Source organism: Scomber scombrus, chromosome 8, assembly GCF_963691925.1.
Source record: "Scomber scombrus chromosome 8, fScoSco1.1, whole genome shotgun sequence".
In the NCBI taxonomy this organism is placed as follows: domain Eukaryota; kingdom Metazoa; phylum Chordata; class Actinopteri; order Scombriformes; family Scombridae; genus Scomber; species Scomber scombrus.
The window spans coordinates 9,019,090-9,041,767 of NC_084977.1; the positions used below are offsets into that span (position 1 = coordinate 9,019,090).

The following is a 22,678-nucleotide window of genomic DNA, read 5'->3' on the forward strand; positions in this document are numbered from 1 at the left end:
ACACACACACACACACACACACACACACACACACACACACACAAAATGACCAAGGCTGAGAAAGTATTGTTTTCGTTGTGTAACACAAAGAGAAAGGAAGCAAGAGATGTATCATACACAGAGACAAACAGATTTTTCATGTTTGGGATGAAAAATCAGAGTGTAGAAGATTTTTCATGTCAAACTAATGCTTTTTCTTTTTTTAAAGAATGCGCAAGAGCAATTAATCTGTGAGTATGTTTATTTTATAAAACTACTTACATTTATTGCAGGTTTAGCCAATACAATACATTTTTAATAAAATACTGTAAGTCATATGAATGAAAGAACTGTACAAATGTGACTCAAAAAACATTGTTCGCAGTTATCAGAGAGAACTAAATCCTTGCTGGGTTTTCAGTGTGCCAACACAATATAAAACAGAGAGAGGGAATGAAAAGAAAGAAAGAAAGAAAGAAAGAAAACATTTGCTGATTCAATTTATCTAAAAATTCCAGATGCCATTTCCTGCAATAGAGGAAGCGGGTGGCTTCGGGCCTCAGGAAGTAGGCATTCCCCCATGTCTCGGCTCTGCAGACCTTCACATGCTGTGTAAACATGATAGCATTCCTCCGGCTGCCCAAAGTGAACTTATACACTTATCATACAACCTTCATGTTTTCCCAGCTGATTTATTAAGTTAAAAAATATCTTAACATCACAGTGAACAGAGCTCTATTGCAATTGTTCCTAAACTGTGACACCTGTGATAGGTAAACAAATACTGTACAGTGAAAAGACTCTGGGTTAAGGGTCAGTGGGACATATCAGGGGTCAGACAGGTGGCGTGCTATAACGGATCTCCGCGTTGAACTTTTCAGGCGTCTTGGGCAGCGGAGGCTTCTTCAGCATGTTGTGCTTCATGATCATCTCCTCGTTAGCGTAGATCGGAGTGTCTGTGTCGTCAGAGTGGTACCCTGACTGGTATCCGCTCGTCTGATTGGACGATTCCGAGGCCAGAGACTCTTTGCTCTTACAGCGCAGTAGCTGGCTGTGGAGAGAAAGCAGGATCTAGACATTTAGAATCACAAACCCTGAAAAATGTTAACTATGACAATTAGAATTACAGTAGAATATAAAGTAGTGGATGATTCCCAGATAGCAGTTATATGAGTGACATTAGGTTTAATGTAGTGTGGCTTATATGCTGATGCTCACCTAAAGTTGGGCGTAGTTGGCAGCTGATTCAAACCCTTCACCTCCCCTGGTGAAAAGCACACTCCACTGTCTGTGTGACCCTCCTATAAGAGAGAAACCAATGTGAACAAATAAATGTTTAGCAATGAAAAATGAGGCCTTAATTAACATCTTTAGTTTCCCCCTTATTCTTGTTTTCAGACTGACTGGCACTCATCAGCTTGCCTTATAATTAGATTTTATAACACTATATTTTGTAACACTTTACTTTGAGCCTCCATATTTAGGATTCATGCAGAATATAAACAGTGAATAAATTGTTTATAACACACTACAATGTAGTCGTAAGCAGATATAAGTGTTTATTAATGTATGTCAACAACTAAACCTCCTCCTGTGGGCACCCATAAGTGGAGCTCCATCTATAAACAATAATAATTATGTGATAATGAATGACAATGCAGTAATAGACAGTTGTAATAATATAAAACATGTTCTTATATATCAATTGTTGCCAATACTTAAAATGTTCTTATATCTGCTTGTAACTACATTATAGTGTGTTATCGACCATTTATTTAATGATTGTATACTGTTTAAAAATGCTTAATAATGGGACTTGAAGATTTTATTGCTCCATAATGTCAGTTTTGCTTTATTTTATGAAAATGATTTATGTTTATGGGTGAGAAACTGGATGGATGATTCAACTCCATGGTCATTTCTAAAGGCTGTACTTTGTGGCGGTACTTTATTGAATTGCATTATATTCAGTTTCTATTTCATGTAAATATAGGGAACATTTCAGAAATATGAAAATATTCATTTTTTAAAAAAAAGATAAAATCTGTGACTACAGCCATTTTATGACCAAGGGACACTGTTTGTTGATGGAGTGTATTCAGAGACACTCACCATGACACTACTGTGCTCCACAGGGATGTCCTCAAATGTCTTCACACTGAGGGGCCTGCTGCACCGTTCACTCTGTTGGGACACACTGCACACAGAAGATGTGAAGAAGTCAATGAGTGAAGATTCACCTGTGAGAACTTCAACATACTGAAGTGACAGTAGAGATTGAGACATAGATGCATCGTGCTGACCCGAGAGACGGTGCATTGTCATAGTGAAGCTGAGCTTCTAGGAGTTCTCCACTTTGGGGCCTGCTGTAGGGGACCCTGGGGTCAGGGCTCACTGGAGGTCCTTCTGTCGCACTGCTTGGGGTCAGGGGGATGTAGTCCTTCCCATCCTGGAAAGCATGAATGACATCACTTCAAATACACACTAGAACATTTTATTCCACTTTCTAATATCGCATAAGAGTACAAATAATTTATTTTTTAATCTAAAATGTTGACTATTGTCTGTGATATTAATCACATTATATAAATACATTCTAGTAACTTTTCCAACGTGACTGTTTTTACCAGAATAACTTGGCAACACTCAGTGAAAGGATGTAAATTTGTTGCAATTAGCACTAAATGTATCATACAGGCATTAATGATAACACTAGCATGGTGAGAAAAAGTTAGGTTGGGCCTTTGATCTAAATTATATTATGGACTATTGTGAAACTGTTACATCTGCCCTTTGTGCAACTGATTTCTCCATGAGTGCTGAATAGAATATATTGAGTTGAATAATGAATCTAAATGGAAACTGTTAGTATTAGTGTTGATGCAAACAGACCTGTTGAGCACTGGCCTGTAGCAAGTTGCCCAAATGTTCAACCAGTTCAGCAAATGTCGGCCTGTCTGTGGGACGATCCAGCCAACAGTCCAACATGGTCTGGTATCTATAGACACAAAAAGTTGGATCCAAGTGAGACAGCAGATCAAGTTGTATTTCTGTGGTGTGTTTAAGTGCTTCATGTCAACTTTCCACTTACATCTCATTGGTGGCGTACTCTGGAGGTCTCATCCTTGTGCCTTCCTTAAGCCTCCTGCAGAAAGACTCATCGATGCAAACGCCCGGGTAGGGAGAAGCCCCTGCAGGAGAAATGACAGAGATTATGTTAGATGCATACAGTATTCATTATGTACCCAGTGTTGTGTGTACTAGTGATTGCTACAAAGTTTACCCAAAGAAAAGATCTCCCAGAGGAGGACCCCGAAGGACCAAACATCGCTTTGTGTAGTGTACACCCGGTCGAAGATGGTCTCAGGAGCCATCCACTTCAGAGGCAGACGAGCCTGTAGCAGTGACAATGTCAATTTAACGTTTCACAGACCTTAATAGTACGATTGATTATCTATGCGTCAGTTAAGGGGACTCACATCTCCCTTGCGGACATAGTCAGGGTCTTTGTAGACATCTCTAGCGAGGCCAAAGTCGCAGATCTTCACCACATTGTTCTCTGAAAGCAGGATGTTCCTGGCTGCTAGATCCCTGTGGATACACTGCAGACAAACCAGAAAGAGAAGAATTCACATCCATGTGCACTAAAGAGCAATTATCAGCTATAATTTGGATGCCTTCATGCAAACACACTGATATCTAAATCATTTGTTTTCACCTTGCGAGAGGACAGAAACTCCATGCCTTTGGCCACCTGGAAGCTGTAGCAGATCAGGTCCTCCATGGTCAGATGGTCTTGGTCTGAGCTCTCTGCGGTCACATGATGCATTTTACAATCATAAATGAACTGGGATTGACAATAGCAACGAGCCGAGTGAAAAAGTGAAAATGACTTCAGCACCTTCCTGAGTGTCCACGCTGCTGCCCGAAGCCTTGTCCCCAGCTCTGGAGCAGACAGCCGTTCCTGTGCAGATGTCCAACTGGGCAATCTTCCCCAGACCCAGATCCCCTTCAGTCACATCCTCCTCGCCAGATGCCCACTTTTGGCTATCCACTCGCTTCCTCTGTTGAACACAGACATCAGTTTAGAAAATCAGTGGATAAAAGTTAGAATATAAAGGATAATAGTATATTCAGCATGCAGGTATTGTTTGTATAGATCAGAATAGCATCCACATACAACACAACGTGTGAGTCAGTACTGGAATACGTTGCTGCGTAATGTCTGTGGTCTGTGGTGTGGCTGTGTGCACTGGCCTGGACTTAGTGTAACCACTTCAGAGGCTGACTGCGCTTTATTGTGCTGCATGTGGGTTACACATCATTTACCTTGTAGGGGCTGTACTCTCCACGCTTGCTTTTTAGGTAGCTGGAGAGGTTTCCATGTTTACAATATTCCACAATCACCATCAGTGGCCCTGAGGAGAGAGCAAGCAGGTCAGGGATCAAAGTAAGAAGGATCAACAACTCATAACTATATGTTAGAGGATCACAGAGCACATCTAGAGGCTGATTTTTTTGTGAGGCACATTAGAGAGAAAGGTAAATAAATACCAGCTGTACCAAATAAACCCAGATAAGTTAGTTTTTGAAGGCGATATGTAATTAGGTCAGAGAACACTTGTTAAGTCTCATCATTTGCTCTCATAAAGAAGACAATTACACAGGAATGCTGAATGCTGGGGACACAAAAAGGGGCAATGTGAGTGGGTCCTTCTTGATGTAAAGTGTAGGCGTGTGTTTTGTAGGATGACTCACCTCCAGGCTTTGTACAGGCTCCCAGCAGGTTGACAACATTGAGATGATGTCCGATATGGATGAGGATTTTCAGCTCTGACATCAAGGCGCGGTACTCACTTGATGTGGCTCCCTCTGTCACACAAAGAGATGATATTTAACTCTGTGTGTTTGAAGATTTAAACTGTGTCTACTGTCTATATATATATATGTGTGTGTGTGTGTGTGTGTGTGTGTGTGTGTGTGTGTGTGTGTGTGTGTGTGTGTGTGTGTGTGTGTGTGTGTGTGTGTGGGTGGGTAGAGAAGGAGAGGACAGATTACTAACCCTTAAGCATCTTGACAGCAACAGTGGTGCATGTGGTGGCTTTCTCGATGCCGAAGGCGGCCGCCTCTACAACCTGACCAAACGCTCCACGTCCCAGTGGTTCACCTTTGAACATTTGACATGAGGCTTAAAATCTGCTTTTACACGTTACACGCAAATAATAACATCAGCGCTTGTTATCATTTTCTCAGAAGAAGTACGCCTTCAACGACATGAGTTTGTTTGATTTGATTTTCAACTTTGCTTATTCGCTAAATAGCTTTTATGCTACATTTCCACTCTTCTTTCTTTCTTTCTTTCTCTCTTTCTTTCTTTCTTTCTTTCTTTCTATGTTTTTCTTTTCCCTTGATATTTTGTCTAATTCTTATTTAACTTGAGACATGTTCTTGACATTTTGAAGAAAAAAAAAACAATGTTACAAGTTGAGTCTACAGCCATTCTAGCAACTTTGACAGGCTGTACTAATGCTAATGTCAGCCAGGGGCAGATCTAGGAGTTGACAAGATCCAGGACCAAGCCCAGAGCACCAAGAGCCAGGGTCCATTTTTTTTGGATGGTTCAGATGTGCATTTTACTGCATTGTATGACTACTGCAAACATTAATAGTAGTAGCAGTGACTTATTTCAGTCCTTATTAACATTTTTAACATTGATTTTCCAAAAAGAATGCACAGGGAAACAAATAACTAGGCACAAAATCAAAAGGAAAAATATATATATTATGCAACATTTCATTTCTAATTATATTTCACTTAGTAACACTGCCTCAACTGAAATGTCTTCAGAAGTTTGTCTCTTTAATTACAATTGTTGTAAACTCACTTAGATTCAGTCAGCAGCTGGTTCAAGTCACTGTTGACAAGCTGGCATTGCCATTTTTACAGCAAGGATGCTAGCATGGTTTAAATTAATTCAGATTAAAAAACAAACAAACTGCAGTCAGTTTATTGTTAGAATCTATAATATAAATATAAAATGAATATCATTGTATCTCTTCTGGGGACATTCTCTTTGCTTCTAACCCCTTTCAATGTCTTATTTTCATTACTCATTATCCCTCCTTGCTGCCTATTCTCTGGATTTCGTCAGTTTCGTGTCTCATCCATAAGCTTATTATACATCCATGGTCTCACCTAGCTTTAGTCTGTCCCGAGGGAACTCCCATTTATTAGCATCATAGGTGAGCCTTTCACACTGCTCGTCCATGGGCATGTCCTCTGAGTCCAGGATCATGGACAGGTAGCCCGTCTTCAGATCTCCACCATTTGGCTGAGAGAAAATATGAGAGGCAAGCAGAGATGTAAGATGTGAATTAATGAGCCACTGTTTGTCAGCAGTTTTCTTGTGATTCTGTTGCCCCTCCAGTAAAAGGGGGCCCAGTCAGTACTGCAAGTCTACGTGCCTTATGGGAACAGAAAGTGGCCCTGTTGTTCCTGCATACAAAGGCGTGCTGCCACTGAGAGCCTGGCTAGTCACTTCTAATCAGTCATACACCCCCGCAGTGTGTGTGCTTGCGCATGTGGGTATGTTTTAGATCTAATTTTATTATTCATTATCAGCTCCCCTGTGTGTCACTGGAGGGAAAATCTGAGGAAGGAAAAGCATGGCAAAGGGAGGATGAGGATGAGGATGTTCTTACTCTCTTTCTTCCACGGATGACAAAGACGATCAGTAGCCAGAAAAACATGGCGATGACCACTGACCCAATAGGAACAATCAGCTCCACGTTGGTCTTTTCTTCTGCACCTAAAAGAAGCACAGGGATATAATTTGTTGAGTATTCACAAAAAATGCGTAATCTGACAAATTTGGAGCCCATTCTTGTGGGAAAATGAGGAATGTCGAGTGTGATTTCAGTGACGTGCCTTAGCAGGGGGGCATAAAGTACAGACAGGTTTGTCATTGTCTTTGGCATTTTCACGTGTCTGTATGTGTCTGTGTTTGGGTTCGAGGAAGGAGACTGTAGGAATTTGGACTTTAAGCAAACTGATATTTTATCTAGTCATAACAAATGGTCAGGAGTCAGCACGAACAACTACTGCCAAAGACAACTTGGAAAAGGCCTATCAGACTATTAGTGGTGTGTAACTAAACTCTCCCTCCAATTCCCTTCAGTTCTCTACTGCTCTGTAAAACTCATACACAGAGAATTTCTTGTTCGTGGGTTTGTCGTCTACTATCCCTCATTAGCAGTGCTGGGAAGTGCTGTAACTGGGTCTACATTCTGCTGGCGGGGACCAGGTCACGTAGGCCCTTCTAGTTCTAGTTACAACATTTGTTTGTTTGTCGCTATGTTGGGGACAGAAAAGGGTGGACAGGAGAACAGGAGGTTGGAGTTGGGGCAGGGCTGGCCTCTCCCTTTGTCCTGCAGTCTCCTCATTGTTTTGGATTTAGAAACTCCCAGGAGGATGTGCGTTAACTGGGCCAACTTCCTGTCATGCGGAAGCAAAGTTATTCTTGCTCTACATCTTTGATATCAAAAAGTACGTATGTGTGATGTGAACCACTGAAACCTTGAGGCCGGATATAAATACACAGTCCTTGTGGGTATTGCCAAGCAGTTAAGAGAAACTATTTTTTTCTTTATGATCAGGAAACAGGAAATATTACATCATTATACATTGCAATATTTCAGTTATAATTAGCATTATTTCAGACAGGGGCTGACCTTCAGTAGTCAAAAAGGCCTGTGAGGTGTCACAACCACGGCTGTTACATGCGGTGCAGGTGTACAGACCACCGTCCTCCTTCTTCACTCGCTGAATCATCAAAACACGGTTTTCCTGGCTCAGAATCACACCTGAAAGCATTTCCAAATTGTTCTTTAAAGCTGTGACAACTCACGAAGTCAGTCAGTTTTCACTGAAAAGCTGTGCATGCCTCACCTGAGCCATCCACCACAGTGTGGTTGTTTTTGGTCCATACCACCGTTGGGTTTGGTGTCCCAGCAGCATCACAGTGGAGAGTGATCGTTGCACTCACGTTAACTTTCTGGTCGGTTATATTGTTAAGGATCCTCGCAGCCTCGAGACCTTAAGAGTATAGCACAGAATGGTGCACAATTCATTTCAAAGCCACTGAAAAGTTTTAAAATGTCAGTGTTTGTTTATTTTTAAAAACATTTTCCCTCTAGAATAACATAAAAATCCCCTATTAGAACTTGTTAGATGTATGTCCTATGCAATGAAATTATGGTTATCCCTTTTGAATGATTGATTTGTAGGTCAGGAATGGTACAACAGTATCAACCAAGATATGGGTCAAAGGTCAGACACTGAATTCTTTGCTGTTTTACCTCTGAGAGAAAGACGGCGTATCAGACAGGTTCTCTCCTTAGTCTTTATGTTTTCCACCTGACAGGCATACAGACCCTCATCCTGGCGGGATGCATTGGGCAGTGGCAGCTCCAGGGTCACGTTGTTACCCTGCACAGTGGAGACCACGGCTTGCTCCAGGGGCCTCCGCTGCAGTGTCAAGGAGCGACAGGGCTGCACTGACGGGACGTGATCCGATTTCAACACACGGAACCACGCAAGGTTGCCATAGATCAGCTTGTCCGCCTTACACCGCAGGACCACATGGTCCTCCTCCAAAGGCTCATTGGATGGAGATATACTCAGCTCGAGGCCACCTAATAGATGGACACACAAACAAGAATGAGACCAGATATGATGACATGATTACAGAAAGGGCCCATATAAAACAGAGAAATAGAAAAAGCACAGTGCTCACGTGTCACATGGAAAAAGATGACGCGTGAATCCTCTGACACTTTGTTGCGAGCCGTGCACCTGTAGAGGACCTGGGCCTTGGCTTTCTGAATCTTCAAAGAGCTCATAATTTTCTAGGGAAATGTATCATTTGTTAATAGTTAGTATTACCTGGGCTATCAATAAAACAACTCAAACACAGTAAAAATGCAGTCTTATAGGGGCACGGTGTCATCCCGAAGAATTTACCTTTTGGGAATGATCGATGTCCGTGAAAATCCGCTCTATAGTGTTTGGACCAGTGCCATTAGTGATATTTCTCCAATCTGTACAGCCTTCTAGCTGAGCCTCAGACTTCGTCAGACCTGACCTGTTGGACCCAAATGAACAGATACCAGGTGAAAAATTTAAAAAAACATCTTGTTATGATACTTTTGTCAAATTTAGCACTGAAGTAGCAACAGTGTTACACTATTACACAATATTTTCATTCCCTCTGAGAACTTTCCAGTCATGCGTGTGTTTCAATTGTTTCCATTTCTAAAAATAGACTTTGTTTTTCTTCTTTTTTGTTTTGCTGTGTTTTGCAGTACATTTTTAGATTAAACATATAATGCACACTGCTTTTCAGTCCAAAGTAAGAAAGACTGAAAAACTGATATTTTGTAGATTACAGCTGTATAAAATTAGGTACATGAGAAAAGGAGCAAGAAAGTTTACAAGATGTGACGCAGCTCAGCAGGAAGAAGCTCTTTTCTGACAGAGAGCATGTTGGGAACAACAGGAAATGTAGTGCAGGGCTGACTGAGGAAGTGCTCTGATGTGTAGACAGAAGATAAGGAACATGCTGATGGTCTTCTCTGGCCAGAGCAGCCACGCAGCCCTCTTCCTTTCTATCAACAGTCAAACAAATCGGCGTATACCTGAGGAGGCTGTTGTGTAACCACAATGACCTCCTGTACTGCACGGACAGAGCTACTATCTTACACAGCTGATCCACTGAGGCACATGGCGTGTTGTAAACATATCTGATTGTCGAAAATTAGTAAACACATTCAGAGCCTGAATAATTGATGTCTAAAAATGGACATTGTGAAGAGCATGAATCACATCCGCTGATCTGCATCGGGTCAGAGTGCACTCTCATTGTCTCTCCTTTTGTTTTTGTCAACATCACGAAGGCTGCTATAGCTCTCCTACATCAACAACCTGTTGACAATGAGTGACTGAGAAGCATGTGAACACTGTGTGCATAGACAAAAGTCCACCGTCTTCCTCTCTATTTCTCTATGTGTCTCTCTCAAACACAAACTAAATGAAGGTGACTTACAGAAAGGCTGTCGGACAATCCTCTTTGGACATCCACTGCCACTCTATGTATGCAGGTATGGGAATTCCACGGACGGTGCACCTCAGGATGGGGCTGCTGCCATACGGGTATACATCAGTGTCCGGTGCCACCTCCTTCTCAATGATATGAGGAGGAACTGTAGGAAATGATGACAGGAATTATCACCACTGTCTCTAAAAGTGGCATACATTGTAAGAAGGAACAGAATGGAGACTACATGCCTTTAACTAGCAGCTGTATGGTATGTCTCTGCTCCTCTCTAGTGATCTTATTGGTCAGGACCATTGTATAATTTCCTGCATCCGTTTCTGCGATCCCACGGATGATGAGGGAATCATTTCTCCCTCTGACCCTGTAGTTATCCTTCAGTGGAAGGCCATTTTTTAACCTGGACAGAGAGAGGAGAGTGACAAAATAAGCCATAACACACAGTATCTGGATTAAGAGTACCAACAGTCCACCATGAATGTGTCACAATGGACTTTTTTCACATGTTGACAAAGCTACATAGTATACAGTATATCCATAGTTCTTCTACTATGAACATACCATCTAAAGGTGGGCTCAGGATAGGCTGAGTACTTCACAGGGATGGTGGCAAATGTCAGTTCTCCCACTCGGAACTCCCAAACCTTTGTCGATGGCTCCTGCAAATCAATGAAAGGCTTTTCTGGAAAGAAAAATCACAAAGTGTTGTTAGCGACACAAATCATCAGTAATTCAAGATTCAATACTTAATTGCCACTTCAACATACCCGAAAAGAATTTGCTTTGGGAAGTTCAAATAAAACAAAAACGTACTTAACTATTCTGCGACATGAAAACAGCAGTAAAAAATATAATGATCATGGTTAAACAAAGAGATTGCATTAAACACTAAGTAAGGAATACATTTTTAAAAATCTGCACCACAATCAAATATATTTATTGATTTAGGGCCCAACAGTGACTCAACTTCAGATCTGCAACAGACACCAGGACTATTATAATCTTGCTTATCACCCTCATTTGGTTGTGCAAGTGTTGCTTGGATGGGATTGTTGGTTAAATTAATATTTATGTGTATAGATAACTCAACCTCAAACTTTTAAGGAACAGTCTCAAAAGTTCAGTTAGTTACCCCCTCACCACTGCATGCTCAGCCTCCTTATTCTTAAATGATGCAATATGACCCTATTAGTTATTACAACCCTTTTTTTTGTCAGTGTCTTTCTCATTTTCATCATAGACACTTCCGATCAACTGAATATCAAGTGGGTCTCCTTCCATTATATAGCTACATAACCTTTCATTGTTAAAGGCCACTGTTAAGAAATACTGAGTATTAACATATAAATATAACCATGTTGTATAAATCAGAGGAGAAAAAAAATTAGCATTTAAAATGAAGCAACCAGACAATGTCCATCAACTTCCAGTATAGCCCACATCCCACCTCCAGCAAAAATCCAATTACAGATGTTTTTGTATAATTTTATGTTATTTTCAGTAAATCACAAGTCTGAAGGCTCTCTAATTCCATACTGTAATTTCTTTTATAGCATGAAACAATTTCTGGTTCTGAGCATCAAAACAGCTGCATGCAACATGACTTTTTTTTTAGTGCACTTACCGTAAACTGTAAGATGTGCTGTCTTACTTTTCTCCATCTTCCCACTGGATGCAGTGCAGGTGTATTCTCCCCTGTGATCGACCGTCACATTCTCCACTATGAGCGTGTTGGACAGCTCCAGAGAAGCCCACAGCTTCTTCTTATGGGGTGTCGCGTGGGTCAGCCTCGAACCGTTTGCCGAGGTCTGACAGAGAGAAAGAGAAACAGAGAGATCCATAAGAAATGTATAATATATGTAATGCATTTGTCTTTTATAACAGACAGTTAAAACACATTTAGACTCTTAAAATAATTGTGTGAAAAAAGTTTTTGTTTTTGTTTTGTTTTTTAAAGCACATCTGGTCACCTTTGCACTTTGACCTGGTATAGAGATAATCTGAAGGATTCCTCGAAGCAGGAAGCAAGGATTATGTGCAAGGACAACAGGAAGTGAGATACAGCACTTCTGGTAACTCAGCTGTGTGTCAAACAGGCTGATTGCAGTATCAGTGTGAAAGAACGTTGTTACGAGGTTCATTTAAAGCACACAAAAGCTTCTAATGTTACAGAGGGCAAACCGAAAAAGCCTCGGGCACTGACCAGGGCCTGGCCAGAGTGCGTCCAGTTAAACTCGATGCCCACATTGAGCTCAGTGGTGGCAGTGCAGCTGAGCATCAGTCGCTCCCCCACAGACAGCTTGACTTCTTTGGGGGTCAGTTCGAGGCCATAGATCTTGTATCCTGCGGAAAAGGGAGGAAAGACATCGCAGTCAGTCGACGGCCTATTGTTCTCCTGAGACCACAGACCCCCTCTCTCTCTCTCTCTCTCTCTGCACCTACTCTCCCTCACTCACTCAGGACTTATCAACACTATCTGTATAAATAATTATATGCATTCAGAAGTAATGAAGTCATAAAATACACCTACATACATTTTCCCCCAAAATATGTGTTAAAAATGAGTAAACAACAGACTGATCATTTGTTTTCAGTATCTTTTCCACCTTACCAACAACAGCGACGATGTACAGAGAGGACTTGAACGTCTCATTCCCAATATGAGTCTGGCAGGACACAACGCCAGCGTAGCTGATCAGATAGCTGGGAATAGTGAAACCTGTCCTGGCGTCCCATACAGAATCCTTCCCATCGGGATGAAGCTCCTTATTTGGATACTTCTGACAGACACAGGAATTTGAAGATTTTGAACACAGAATTGAAAAAAAAGAAAAGAAAAGAAGAAAGAAAAAAAGAGACAATCAATACCAGCACATTCAACAAATGAGCAGTCTTATCTGGCAGTGTAGATAACATTACTTTTTAACAACACATTAGATAAAAGTTCAGCAAACTGATATGTTATGATATACTCTTGATATGGGAACTGATATCACTACTGAGGATGTATTTTTCTGTATGATAGTTTGAAACCACATTAAACTGAAAGGCAACCATATCAACATGAAGGATAGTTTGGTGATAATGATGATAATGATGATACTGATGTAATCATGGTTATCTCAGCTTGGGATTGGAAACAAAAGTACCAAAAAAATCTATTAGAACAAGCCTCCTATACAAAATGGGGCATGGAGTTTGAAAAACATAGGCATAGTAATGTCCACAGCCAGAAGGGTCCAATAAAAAAGCTACATTTTGGGAAATGTAAGATCCAGTGCTTTGGAGTTTGATAGGTACAAAAAAAAACAATTTCTCATCCAATTATTTTTCAAGAGGTCATATTTTGCTCCTTTCCTAGTTTAATATTTACATTTTTTGTGGTCTGTTTACATTTGAATGTTTTTTGATGGAGTTAAATCTGCTCAGTGGACCTCTCTTCTGATTGACTGTTTTCTGAGTGACGCACTACCAGGCCAAACACAAGTAACACACAGAGAGCGGAGAGGACTCTTATGCTGAGCTGAGTGCTCATTAATTAGGAAAATAATATATTTTTTTTTCTTCTTTCAGGAGGAGTGGGAGGGTCCCACTGAAGGCAATGATGGGAGAAACACTAAGAGTAGCTGTGACATTACAACTTTACAGAAGTCTAAAAAGCTTGTTTAAAGTCACAGTTGCTGAATAGGGTCTGTGTGCAGGTCTTTATTTATATTCTGGGGCTCTAATAGAATATCTTTGCATGATTTACAGTTCAAAACTTCCTGTTTAATTTATACTGGCTCTGTATGCAGATCCTCAGTTCAGCCTCTGTCTGAAAAAAGGCTGTTTTAGCACCTGTCTCTTTAAGTCGTCTTCCCTCCCCAGTGAGCCCACTCTGATCTGATTGGTTAGCTTCCAGAAGCTGCCTCCCAGTTGCCTAAACAGTAGTAGTAAGATTTAACTTCTGGAAATATGGACTTCTCAAAAATATCTGTTCGACCCCGATTCCAAAATATGCGAGTGGATAACTTCAACAGCTTGTGGAGCAACATTAGCAACAAAGTACACTGAATGGACGTCCATTTGTGGGCATGTGCAAGCAATCAGATATCATTACAAGGAAGTAGAAGTAACTTTGCAAACAGAGCCTTCTGACTTGAATACATATGTTCTTTTAGAACTTTGACCATGTTTCACATAGACGTCTGACATTACAACATTATATAAATTACAGAAAATCACAAAAAGCATGATACATCCTCTATAACTCCAACTTGCTATTCATCCATTAAAAATAGCTCCTAGCCAACAACACTTTGGATTTCATTGTGGCAGAAGAGGAAAGCAGAAAAAACTCTTCCTTACAGTGTGGAGCGTAACATTGAGATTTTCCACCGAGCCTCTGCACGGTATGACCACCCGCTCTCCTTCATGGATGAAGACCACCTCATATTCTTTATCAGATGGCACAAATGGCACCTTGTAATCTGAAATCAAATCAAATGCATACATATTAGATGTGTGTTTAAATATCAGTTAGCAAAAGCAGCAAAATACATCAAAACACAACATAGTTCAACTTAAAAACACATCTATACTTTCAAATAACACAAAATATAACATAATGTAATACCACACCCTGCACAAATCACACTATATTACATGAAACAGCCACAATAAATACTTGATAAAGACTCTCTTAACTGTTCAGTGCCTATTGACTAAAGCAAACCCCTAATCCTAACCTTCTACAATTCTTCATAGTAACTCCAAAAGGAAGTTAAAAAGAGTTATACCATGTACAAACACGTATGCAGATGCTGCAGTCTTGCCATCTTCAACTTTGAGGTCTCTGTAGGCACACTGATAATTTCCAGTTTCATTGACAGTTGCGTTGGTGATCTGCAGTGTTTCGCAGAAGAGTCCTGATCCACTGCAGTCGCTCCTGGAGAAGCGAGTGCTTGTAGGAGGAGTTGACCATATCAGGTGCTGGCGACCTCTGTTGGATCAGGACACACAATTGTGGATGATCTGTTTCTGCACTGTGTGTGTATAGGTGAGTGGTTTAATTAATTGTATTCAGGTACATTTACAAACCTGCATGTAAGTTCCAAGTTGTCAGATTTGTTCATCCTGTGGATTCCATGGATGTTCAGCACTGGTGGATCAGGCATAAACCTCAGTCCAGTGGCTTAAAGAACCAAAAAAAAGAGAAAAACAAGTTAATCACTACAGAGATTGACAACAAACGCAAACAGTGATGACATCAATTTGTATGGCCCTAACTAACAGCTTCATAATGGGGTCAGAGGTCATGTTACTAATGTTTCCAAAACTCACACAAACAGCACAGTCCTGGAATTTTTCTTTTAAATGTTAAACTCCAAAAAACAACAAAAAACAATTAAAAAGCACAAGATTCTCACAACAATAGAAACTGAAAATCTCTAACATGTGATTTGTTTTGTAACTGGCTCTCTGGCTTCCAGGGCCATTTTTCCACTGCTGCAGAAAATGGTGGAACTGTGTCAAAACAGGAAGCTGGGGAAGATGGGCCGGGTCAGGCTCAATAGCCCAGCACAGTGTGGCCTAGGTGGGGTTCCTGTTTCTGAGGATACAGACTCCCTACCAACCTCCCTGTGAGGCCCTAACGCACATATTTTATGGAAAAAGCCCAACATGTTGGTCGGACAAGTTAACTTACTGTAACTAAATAACCCTTAAATTAAAAGGCCCTCCTCGTTCATTAGCAAACACAAACTGATTTATGACTTGTTGTAACAAATTCTTAGTGGTCAAATAGCCACGTTTCCTTCCTTTCTCACCATGAATGCCTAAAAGAGGACAGAAATTAACTGACACTACAATACTTTTTCATTTTCTTCACATCACACAACTGTTAATTAAACCCAGTATGTGTTTCTGTCCTCATAGTCAAAACTGGCAACTACATTAAATTAAGAAAAGAGAAATAAAAAAGTTTTTTATCGCATATATTACGGCTACTTTGGCAGCCTCTATTACAAAACTCATCAAAACTATTATTCAACTACAGTTTATTAGTAGAAAGCGTTGTTAGTAATTAATTTATTCTCTTACCAGCAACACAACTGATTTCCAGAATAATGCCAAGAAGTGGAATGACGGAGACTGCCAGAGCCATCATCCGACAGAAGACATGGACATAGTCCTCATGAACATCCAATAATAAAAAATAATCCTACACGCTTATTACTAATCCATTGACCTCTGATGCCTTATAGTCCACTCTGGTGAAAATTTCCAGTGCCGCAAACTCCTGAAAACGAGCACCAGTGGAGCCAGCAGTGGACAGTGATCAACAGTGTGTCCCCATGGAGCTGGATCTGCTGCTGAGGATGGAGAGACGCGCTTCAGCTGAGCAGCCTGCAGGGGAGGAGCGTCTCTCTCTCTTTCTCTCTCTCTCTGACTGTAAGTAAAACTTACCACATGAGAGGAACCTCTTGGCGTGGAAAAAATCCTTCAGCTGGGCCAATAAAACTTCAGGTCTTCCACAACATATTTATCAAACAAAACAAACAAAGAAAAATACAGGCCCAGTTCAATGCAATCTTATTTACTGTGTATTAAGCATAACACAAGTAAACTGAGGCGGGTCCATGGGGCATTGAACACTAAATTAGAAAACTGAAAACACAGTCTTATACATCTATCTAATAATAGCTAATGAGCTGCTCCTCTTGTGGAGCTCACCTTCTTCTTGTTTTCACAAACCTGACATCAATATTGCAACCAATACACCTTCAGTGTTGTAATGTGTTGACAATACTCCAATATAGTTATTTTGAGTTACCATTATTTCAGGACTAAATTTATATTAAACACAAAAATAAATGGCACAAGGCCTTTAATGATTAATAATCATGATTATCAACCATATGAAACCTTACTGATTGAACCACATGTCTTAACCTGTACTGAAAAATGTCCCACACTCTTCTTGTTGCTGCTTGCTGGAAGGACAAACACTGAACTTTGACCACAGTTTTCAGGGGCGCTTTCTTCATGGTAAAAATGATTTTGTTGTTAAACTGTCATTTGAGAAAATCCTTTCTCCCAAAAATATGTGGAGTGTAACATTTAAAATGCCTCCTATGTAATGTACATTTTATGTCTGAATATGAAAAAAGCAAATAAAATCAAGAGGATGAATAGGCCTACAAATGCTCTAAATGCTCTGCTGACTTTTCCTGTAGCGCCACCAGCAGTTAAATATCTAGTTGAGGGACTGTCACAAAATAAGATGACATTAATGTTATGTAGTAGCTATGTAGTTATGTAGTAATGCTATCATACAGACTTTAATTCTCTAACTTCCTCTAGAAAATAGTCTTGACAACTATTATATAGATTTCCATGTAATTTGGCACAGGCATTCATGTAGCCCTCACAATAATTTATAATAACTTTGGTGATCCTCTGACTTTTCATCTCGCACTGTCATCAGGTCAAAATGTCAAGCTGTATGTAGATAATCATTTGATTTGTGGCCAAATATTTTGAAAATGTTAGCATGCTAACATGCAATATACCTGGTTAACATATGCATTGTCATTGTGAGCATGTTAGCATGCTAACACTAGCGATCAGCTTTACAAAGACACTAGGGTGGTTATAGACTCATGTTTTCTTTTACTAATCATGATGCTGAAAAACAGTTGAGCTTGAAAAACAGTTGAACACTTTATTAAATGTAGGTCAAATAAATGATACTAAAAGAAACAATAAGAGGGATTTTAGCACCTAAAAGACTGTAACATTAAAAGAAATGCTACTACTTGATTTGACTCATTTGGATGGTTGGAGCTTCATATGAGTTCCATATGAACTTTTAGATACATTTTTGCGCAGAACGACTGTGGATTTTGTCCCCCATCATTTACATTGTAAGTGCACTATTAAGGGATCTTCTAATGGCCAGTATGAACAGGAGGAATCATTACAGCAAATAAAACCTGTGTTCAATGTTTAATTGGGCTCCTGACTGTTGTTTTAAGCAACTAGAAAAATTATGAGCCTGTCCTTTAAGGTTCTCCATCTGCTGTCTCAGCTACAATGAGGGTGAATTTGTTAACTTTTCCAGTCATTAACTGAACTAATTTTATAGACCCAAATCTATCACACAGGTTTTACCATCTATCATAAGATGTCTGATGAGGTTTGGATGAACTCAAATAGTTACATCATGTTGAACAGGAAGGGAGGGACAAGCCATACAGTGCGTCAGTCACCAAGTCTACTTTAGAGTACATAATAGTTTGCTCAGCAAATACAAGCAACGTAACACCTAAATTTGCACTAGTCCATGTCTAATGATCATGTTTTTCACTGAAATTCAAACCTGACCTCTACATGATGAATGTAGCTTTTCAGCTGATGAGAAGGAGGAGGCTTGTGTTTTGATGCTGGCATGGATTCAGGAGGGTTTAGGGAGACGATGGGGTTGTATGTTAATGTGCTACATCCACATGTTTCCTGGCCTGGTCACTTCTACAGGGACTCTCTGCCTACTAAACCGCCCACCCTCCTCCTAAGCAACGCTTCCTGGAGGGCACTCCTCTACCATCAAATGCACCTCTGGAAAAGCTGGAAACATAAAATATTTTCCATTTTTCTATCTGCTTCTGTTTTCCCAACTCGCCCTGAGGTTATGACTTTGAACTGTGGTCCACTCAAAGACAAAGAGAAACACAAAAGATGATTTTTACAGTATTTGAGCAACATAAAGAGGAAAAATGTTGTAAAACAGATGTTTTCAAAGTGGGAGGTGGGCCTCCCCATGGGGGCTCCAAACTGTTTCAGAGGAGGCTCAGTGAATATAAGTAATGTAATATATTACATTACTTATTAAATTAGTTATCAAAACATGATGAATAGCCTCAATGTGTGTAATTTGGTTAAAGAGATAGATCAGAGACACTAGGTTTGGGGAATTTCACTGTTTTTCCCACTTTGTAGTCTAAAGTGTGTCAAACAGCAATATCAGCAATAACCGATATTGTGGCTCAATTGTTGAGTGTCTATTGGATCAAATAACATAATCATGACCCCATAGGCATCCAGAAATTGAACAAAAGTAAGCAAGTACACTAAGAGGGGGTGAGGGAGCGCCTTTTTTCTAAACTTTGTCTGAGGGGAGTATCCTAGAATCTCAAACTTTAAAAGACTTGAGAGCCTGTATCATATTTGGAAACAAAAAAAGAGTGCATACCTCTACCAACACCATGCATCACTGTCAACATTTTGGAATTCATCAAAAGTTCTTTAATTCTTTTTAAGAATATGCACATTTGAGTTTGAGTTACTGTCAAGCATTCTAGCTGTACAAAATCACAGTACAACAATTGGAAATCACTTTATTTAGTCTGTGCAGGCTGTGTAGGCTGTGCCACTGTCGCCAAGTGCTTGCTCATGTGGGAATGTTGGGTCTCTTTAAATTAAACCTGAAGAGTACGGTTTAGAACCTACTCTAGGTGTAAAGTGCCTTGAGATGACCTTGTGATTTGGCGCTTTACAAATTAAGATTGATTGATTGATTGACTGTTGGAACCCCACATCACAGGCTCACTCCAGTCACTCCAAAATAAAGACTTTCCACAGTCGATCCCAATTCTGCTTCTCACTCGCAGCTCGTATTGTACACTGCTAGATGGCAAATTGATGGAGTAACTCTGCCTCCCAACACTGACCTCAGAAGTCTGTGAAATGGAGAAGAGAAAAGAGATGAGCAGGGAAGGGAAGACAAAAAAGGTAATGAAGCACAGAATGAAGAAAGAGGGATGAAGACAATGATGAATCCCTGTTCTCCTTCAAGTTGCCCACCTGCCACTTCTCGCAGTCGACCCTGAAGCTGACCTCACTCTCCACACAGGATGCGGAGGTCTGATTCCAGTTGTACCACAGATTAGAGTCTGATCCACTCTGGACAGTCAGGTTGGTTGGTGGATTTAACTTGACTGCAGATGACACAGACAATTTAATGATAGAGAATATACAATGTGAGAAATGCCTGTTTTATTGTCTTATATTTGTCTGTTTTATATCAGAATACTAGCATTGTTTCCCTTTACTGGAAAATACCCATAGATTTAAGTTACAGCTGCTGCATCGGTCAATGTAAAAAGTCTCTTTCTTCCAAGTAACATTGCATCTCCTTAATTCATTGGTTTACTATTTGGAATAATGTCATGTTGTACTCCAGTAAATGAGCTTACCTCTGTTTTTAAGATCATGGACCATCTGAAAAGTGTGTTTGTCATGTATTAGTTTTGTGTAAAACATGTTGAACCTCTGGGATTTCTTGTAGGGCCGGATACATCCAGTGACTGTGCTGTTCTCTGACAAATAGGTGCTGCACTCACTGGGTTCTTCATTAATGAACCTGCATAAAAATCACCATACAATTATTTAGTCATACACACACAAAGTATGAATACATATCAATATAGTAATGGTTCAGTCAATAATCAGGCAATCTGCAGTGGGCATATTTGTTGTGGGAGCTGTTTAAAAGGGAATATAAAGGGCTTTATATCAATAGTTTAGGGACATATTCTGTCTCCTTCAAATCTTTCACTGTCAGAAATGTTACTTTTAGCAGTTGGATTAATTCAGATGACAAAATTAGTTTTAGATTTTGAGTTTTTTATTTATTTTTACGAACCAGCTGTAGAAGGTGTAATTGACCTCTGGAGTCCACTGTGTATTCCAGGAACAGTGTACAGAGTGCACATGCACCACTATACAATCCACATCTGTCAACAGACCAACAGAAAAGTTTCATGAAGAAAACATTCACATCTAAAAGCTCTTTGTCAAACTATATACGCAGATCTGCCCTTAAGCAACTGCTCACATCACTGACACATCTAGGCAAAAAACAAATATTACTAATATGATAAGTCGCCTGTCATTTATTATTTATTTAATAATCTTCAAATGTTCTTACCGGGAGGGTCTTTGGCGAACACATGCTCTGTCAGGCAGAGAAGCAGAAATAATGTAGAAAACATTGTTGCACACAAAAACATGATGGGTCTTCTCTGCTATAGGCCAGTTGAAATTTCAGGACTTCCACAACATATATTTTCAATATGTGTAATTCAGCAAGGAGAGTTGGAACTTCAAATGTCAAAAAAAAAGATGCGGAGTATATATAATAGATTTACTGTGTATTAAGCAGTCCACGAGTAATCTGGGGCTGGTCCATGGAGCAGGCACTGAATGACTACCTGAGAAGCATGGTCTTATATACTCTACAGCACTCCACCTGGAGTGGAGCGGAATTTCCCCAACTCCTCCTTGCTTTTACAAATTTAAGGAATTTTCCACAATTATATTCTGATCCTTCTCTATATGCTTTTTTATGTACAATTTTATACATTGTATTTATAAGGTTTGCTTGGGTCTTTAAAAAGCATGATGTGAGTGATATCTGCTTTATATCTGTTCCACAGTTTAAAATTACTGGTACAAGACAGCACAAGATATAAGAAAAGTGGTTAAAAAAATAAAGAAAAAAGATTCCACACAATAGTTTTTGCAAACGAGCTGTGAATGAATCTAGTTCTAAACTCAACAGTTTGCATTAAATCACCCATAAAAACAATCCCTATGCAAAAGTCTCTGCAAGTAAGGAGCTGTGAATTGTCTTGGCACTTTTAGTGTTTATGCCTCTGGGATCACAAGAGTGATTTCAAAGGTCAGTGTCCCACAATTGAACACAGAAAGAATGGGCACGCAGCGTTTATGCACTGAGAGAGAAAGACGGAGAAGGAGGGGAGAGTGTTTGTGTTGCATTGTTGACATGGAGGCATTAAAGAGGGCAGCACAGATGGCATCAGAGCGGAGAACGATAAACAACTAGACTGAAACAAGAGGAAAAATGTATGATTCATGAAGAGATCAGTGATAACAAAAGAAGAAATATATTAAAGAATGTCTGAAATTAACAGCTGATTAATCCGTTTGTAAATAAAATCAATTCCATGCTTGAAAATTGATTCATGCTTTAAGGCATATCTCAATTTAAATGACCAAACACTTCCTTGTTTGCACGCTCCATAAATGTAACAAATTTGCTTTTTGTTAAGATCTTTAGTCTTTCGGGTTCACTACTCAACTCAACTCTGTTTGCATTGCATTTTTAAACACAACACGGCTGAAAGTCAAAAGTCAACTGCAGAGCAAAGAAAACCAGAGCAAAAAAGAAAGGAGGGGAAAGAGCAACAAACAAAAAGGTTACAGAGAGTCAGTGGACACTACAGAAGTCCTCTATTAAAGAAGTGTGGATGTCAAGGCGTGTATGACTTCCTCCAGGTCAAAGACAGAGAATTCTTTTAATTAGCACTAATAAGCAGTTGGTGTTTATTTTGAGAAGATGCCTAGGGCCTTTCACTAAGAAATAAATGGCAGAGAGGGACAGTCATTGTTGTGTGTCTTGTTCATTTGTGCAGTACCAAAACCGTGTCTCTAATATATTTTGGATTATCTGTCCTCACGTTGTGCCCAAATCTTTACATACTGATTTGGATTGTCCAGCTTTAATGCAAGGCGAGAAGCTTTTGC

At 39.9% G+C, this 22,678-nt stretch overlaps 2 protein-coding genes across 3 annotated transcripts; both read right to left on the minus strand.

The window, feature by feature from the left end:
- Window positions 1-223: 223 nt before the first annotated feature.
- Window positions 224-16,416, minus strand: kdr (kinase insert domain receptor (a type III receptor tyrosine kinase)). Of its 2 annotated transcripts, none has more exons than XM_062424003.1 (30): window positions 16,172-16,416; window positions 15,170-15,263; window positions 14,869-15,071; window positions 14,438-14,559; window positions 12,702-12,867; window positions 12,294-12,433; window positions 11,715-11,898; window positions 10,652-10,772; window positions 10,324-10,490; window positions 10,082-10,238; window positions 9,001-9,121; window positions 8,774-8,885; window positions 8,337-8,672; window positions 7,927-8,073; window positions 7,710-7,841; window positions 6,681-6,787; window positions 6,175-6,310; window positions 5,042-5,146; window positions 4,738-4,851; window positions 4,309-4,397; window positions 3,881-4,043; window positions 3,698-3,789; window positions 3,459-3,581; window positions 3,263-3,374; window positions 3,071-3,170; window positions 2,872-2,977; window positions 2,283-2,428; window positions 2,092-2,176; window positions 1,198-1,280; window positions 224-1,030 (listed from the first exon to the last, which is right to left on the minus strand). In XM_062424003.1, exons 1-30 carry the CDS (start codon window positions 16,236-16,238, stop codon window positions 814-816), a joined length of 4,047 nt encoding a protein of 1,348 aa, XP_062279987.1. In that variant the 5' UTR covers window positions 16,239-16,416; the 3' UTR covers window positions 224-813. The 2 variants fall into 2 exon arrangements, with proteins under 2 accessions (XP_062279987.1, XP_062279986.1); XM_062424002.1 differs by having other exon boundaries at window positions 12,702-12,870.
- Window positions 16,417-19,450: 3,034 nt separating this feature from the next.
- LOC133984993 (cytokine receptor common subunit gamma-like) lies at window positions 19,451-21,330 on the minus strand. Its single transcript, XM_062424524.1, has 5 exons — window positions 21,060-21,330; window positions 20,775-20,865; window positions 20,326-20,492; window positions 19,934-20,067; window positions 19,451-19,809 (listed from the first exon to the last, which is right to left on the minus strand). The coding sequence occupies exons 1-5, from the start codon at window positions 21,139-21,141 to the stop codon at window positions 19,630-19,632; spliced, it is 654 nt and encodes a 217-aa protein (XP_062280508.1). The 5' UTR covers window positions 21,142-21,330; the 3' UTR covers window positions 19,451-19,629.
- Between the last annotated feature and the right edge of the window lie 1,348 nt (window positions 21,331-22,678).

What these genes read in the sequence shown, in the direction of transcription:
- kdr (XM_062424002.1), bottom strand. Translation starts at nt 16,238, where the DNA reads ATGATGGCTCTGGCAGTCTCCGTCATTCCACTTCTTGGCATTATTCTG. An exon ending in GTACATCGTCGCTGTTGTTG is followed by an intron (nt 12,434 to 12,701) that starts GTAAGGTGGAAA and finishes CCTTTTCCGCAG; the next exon opens with GATACAAGATCTATGGCCTC. An exon ending in GATTGTCCGACAGCCTTTCT is followed by an intron (nt 9,122 to 10,081) that starts GTAAGTCACCTT and finishes TGGGTCCAACAG; the next exon opens with GTCAGGTCTGACGAAGTCTG.
- LOC133984993 (XM_062424524.1), bottom strand. Translation starts at nt 21,141, where the DNA reads ATGTTTTTGTGTGCAACAATGTTTTCTACATTATTTCTGCTTCTCTGC. An exon ending in GTTCGCCAAAGACCCTCCCG is followed by an intron (nt 20,866 to 21,059) that starts GTAAGAACATTT and finishes GTCTGTTGACAG; the next exon opens with ATGTGGATTGTATAGTGGTG. An exon ending in CCATGATCTTAAAAACAGAG is followed by an intron (nt 20,068 to 20,325) that starts GTAAGCTCATTT and finishes TGTCATCTGCAG; the next exon opens with TCAAGTTAAATCCACCAACC.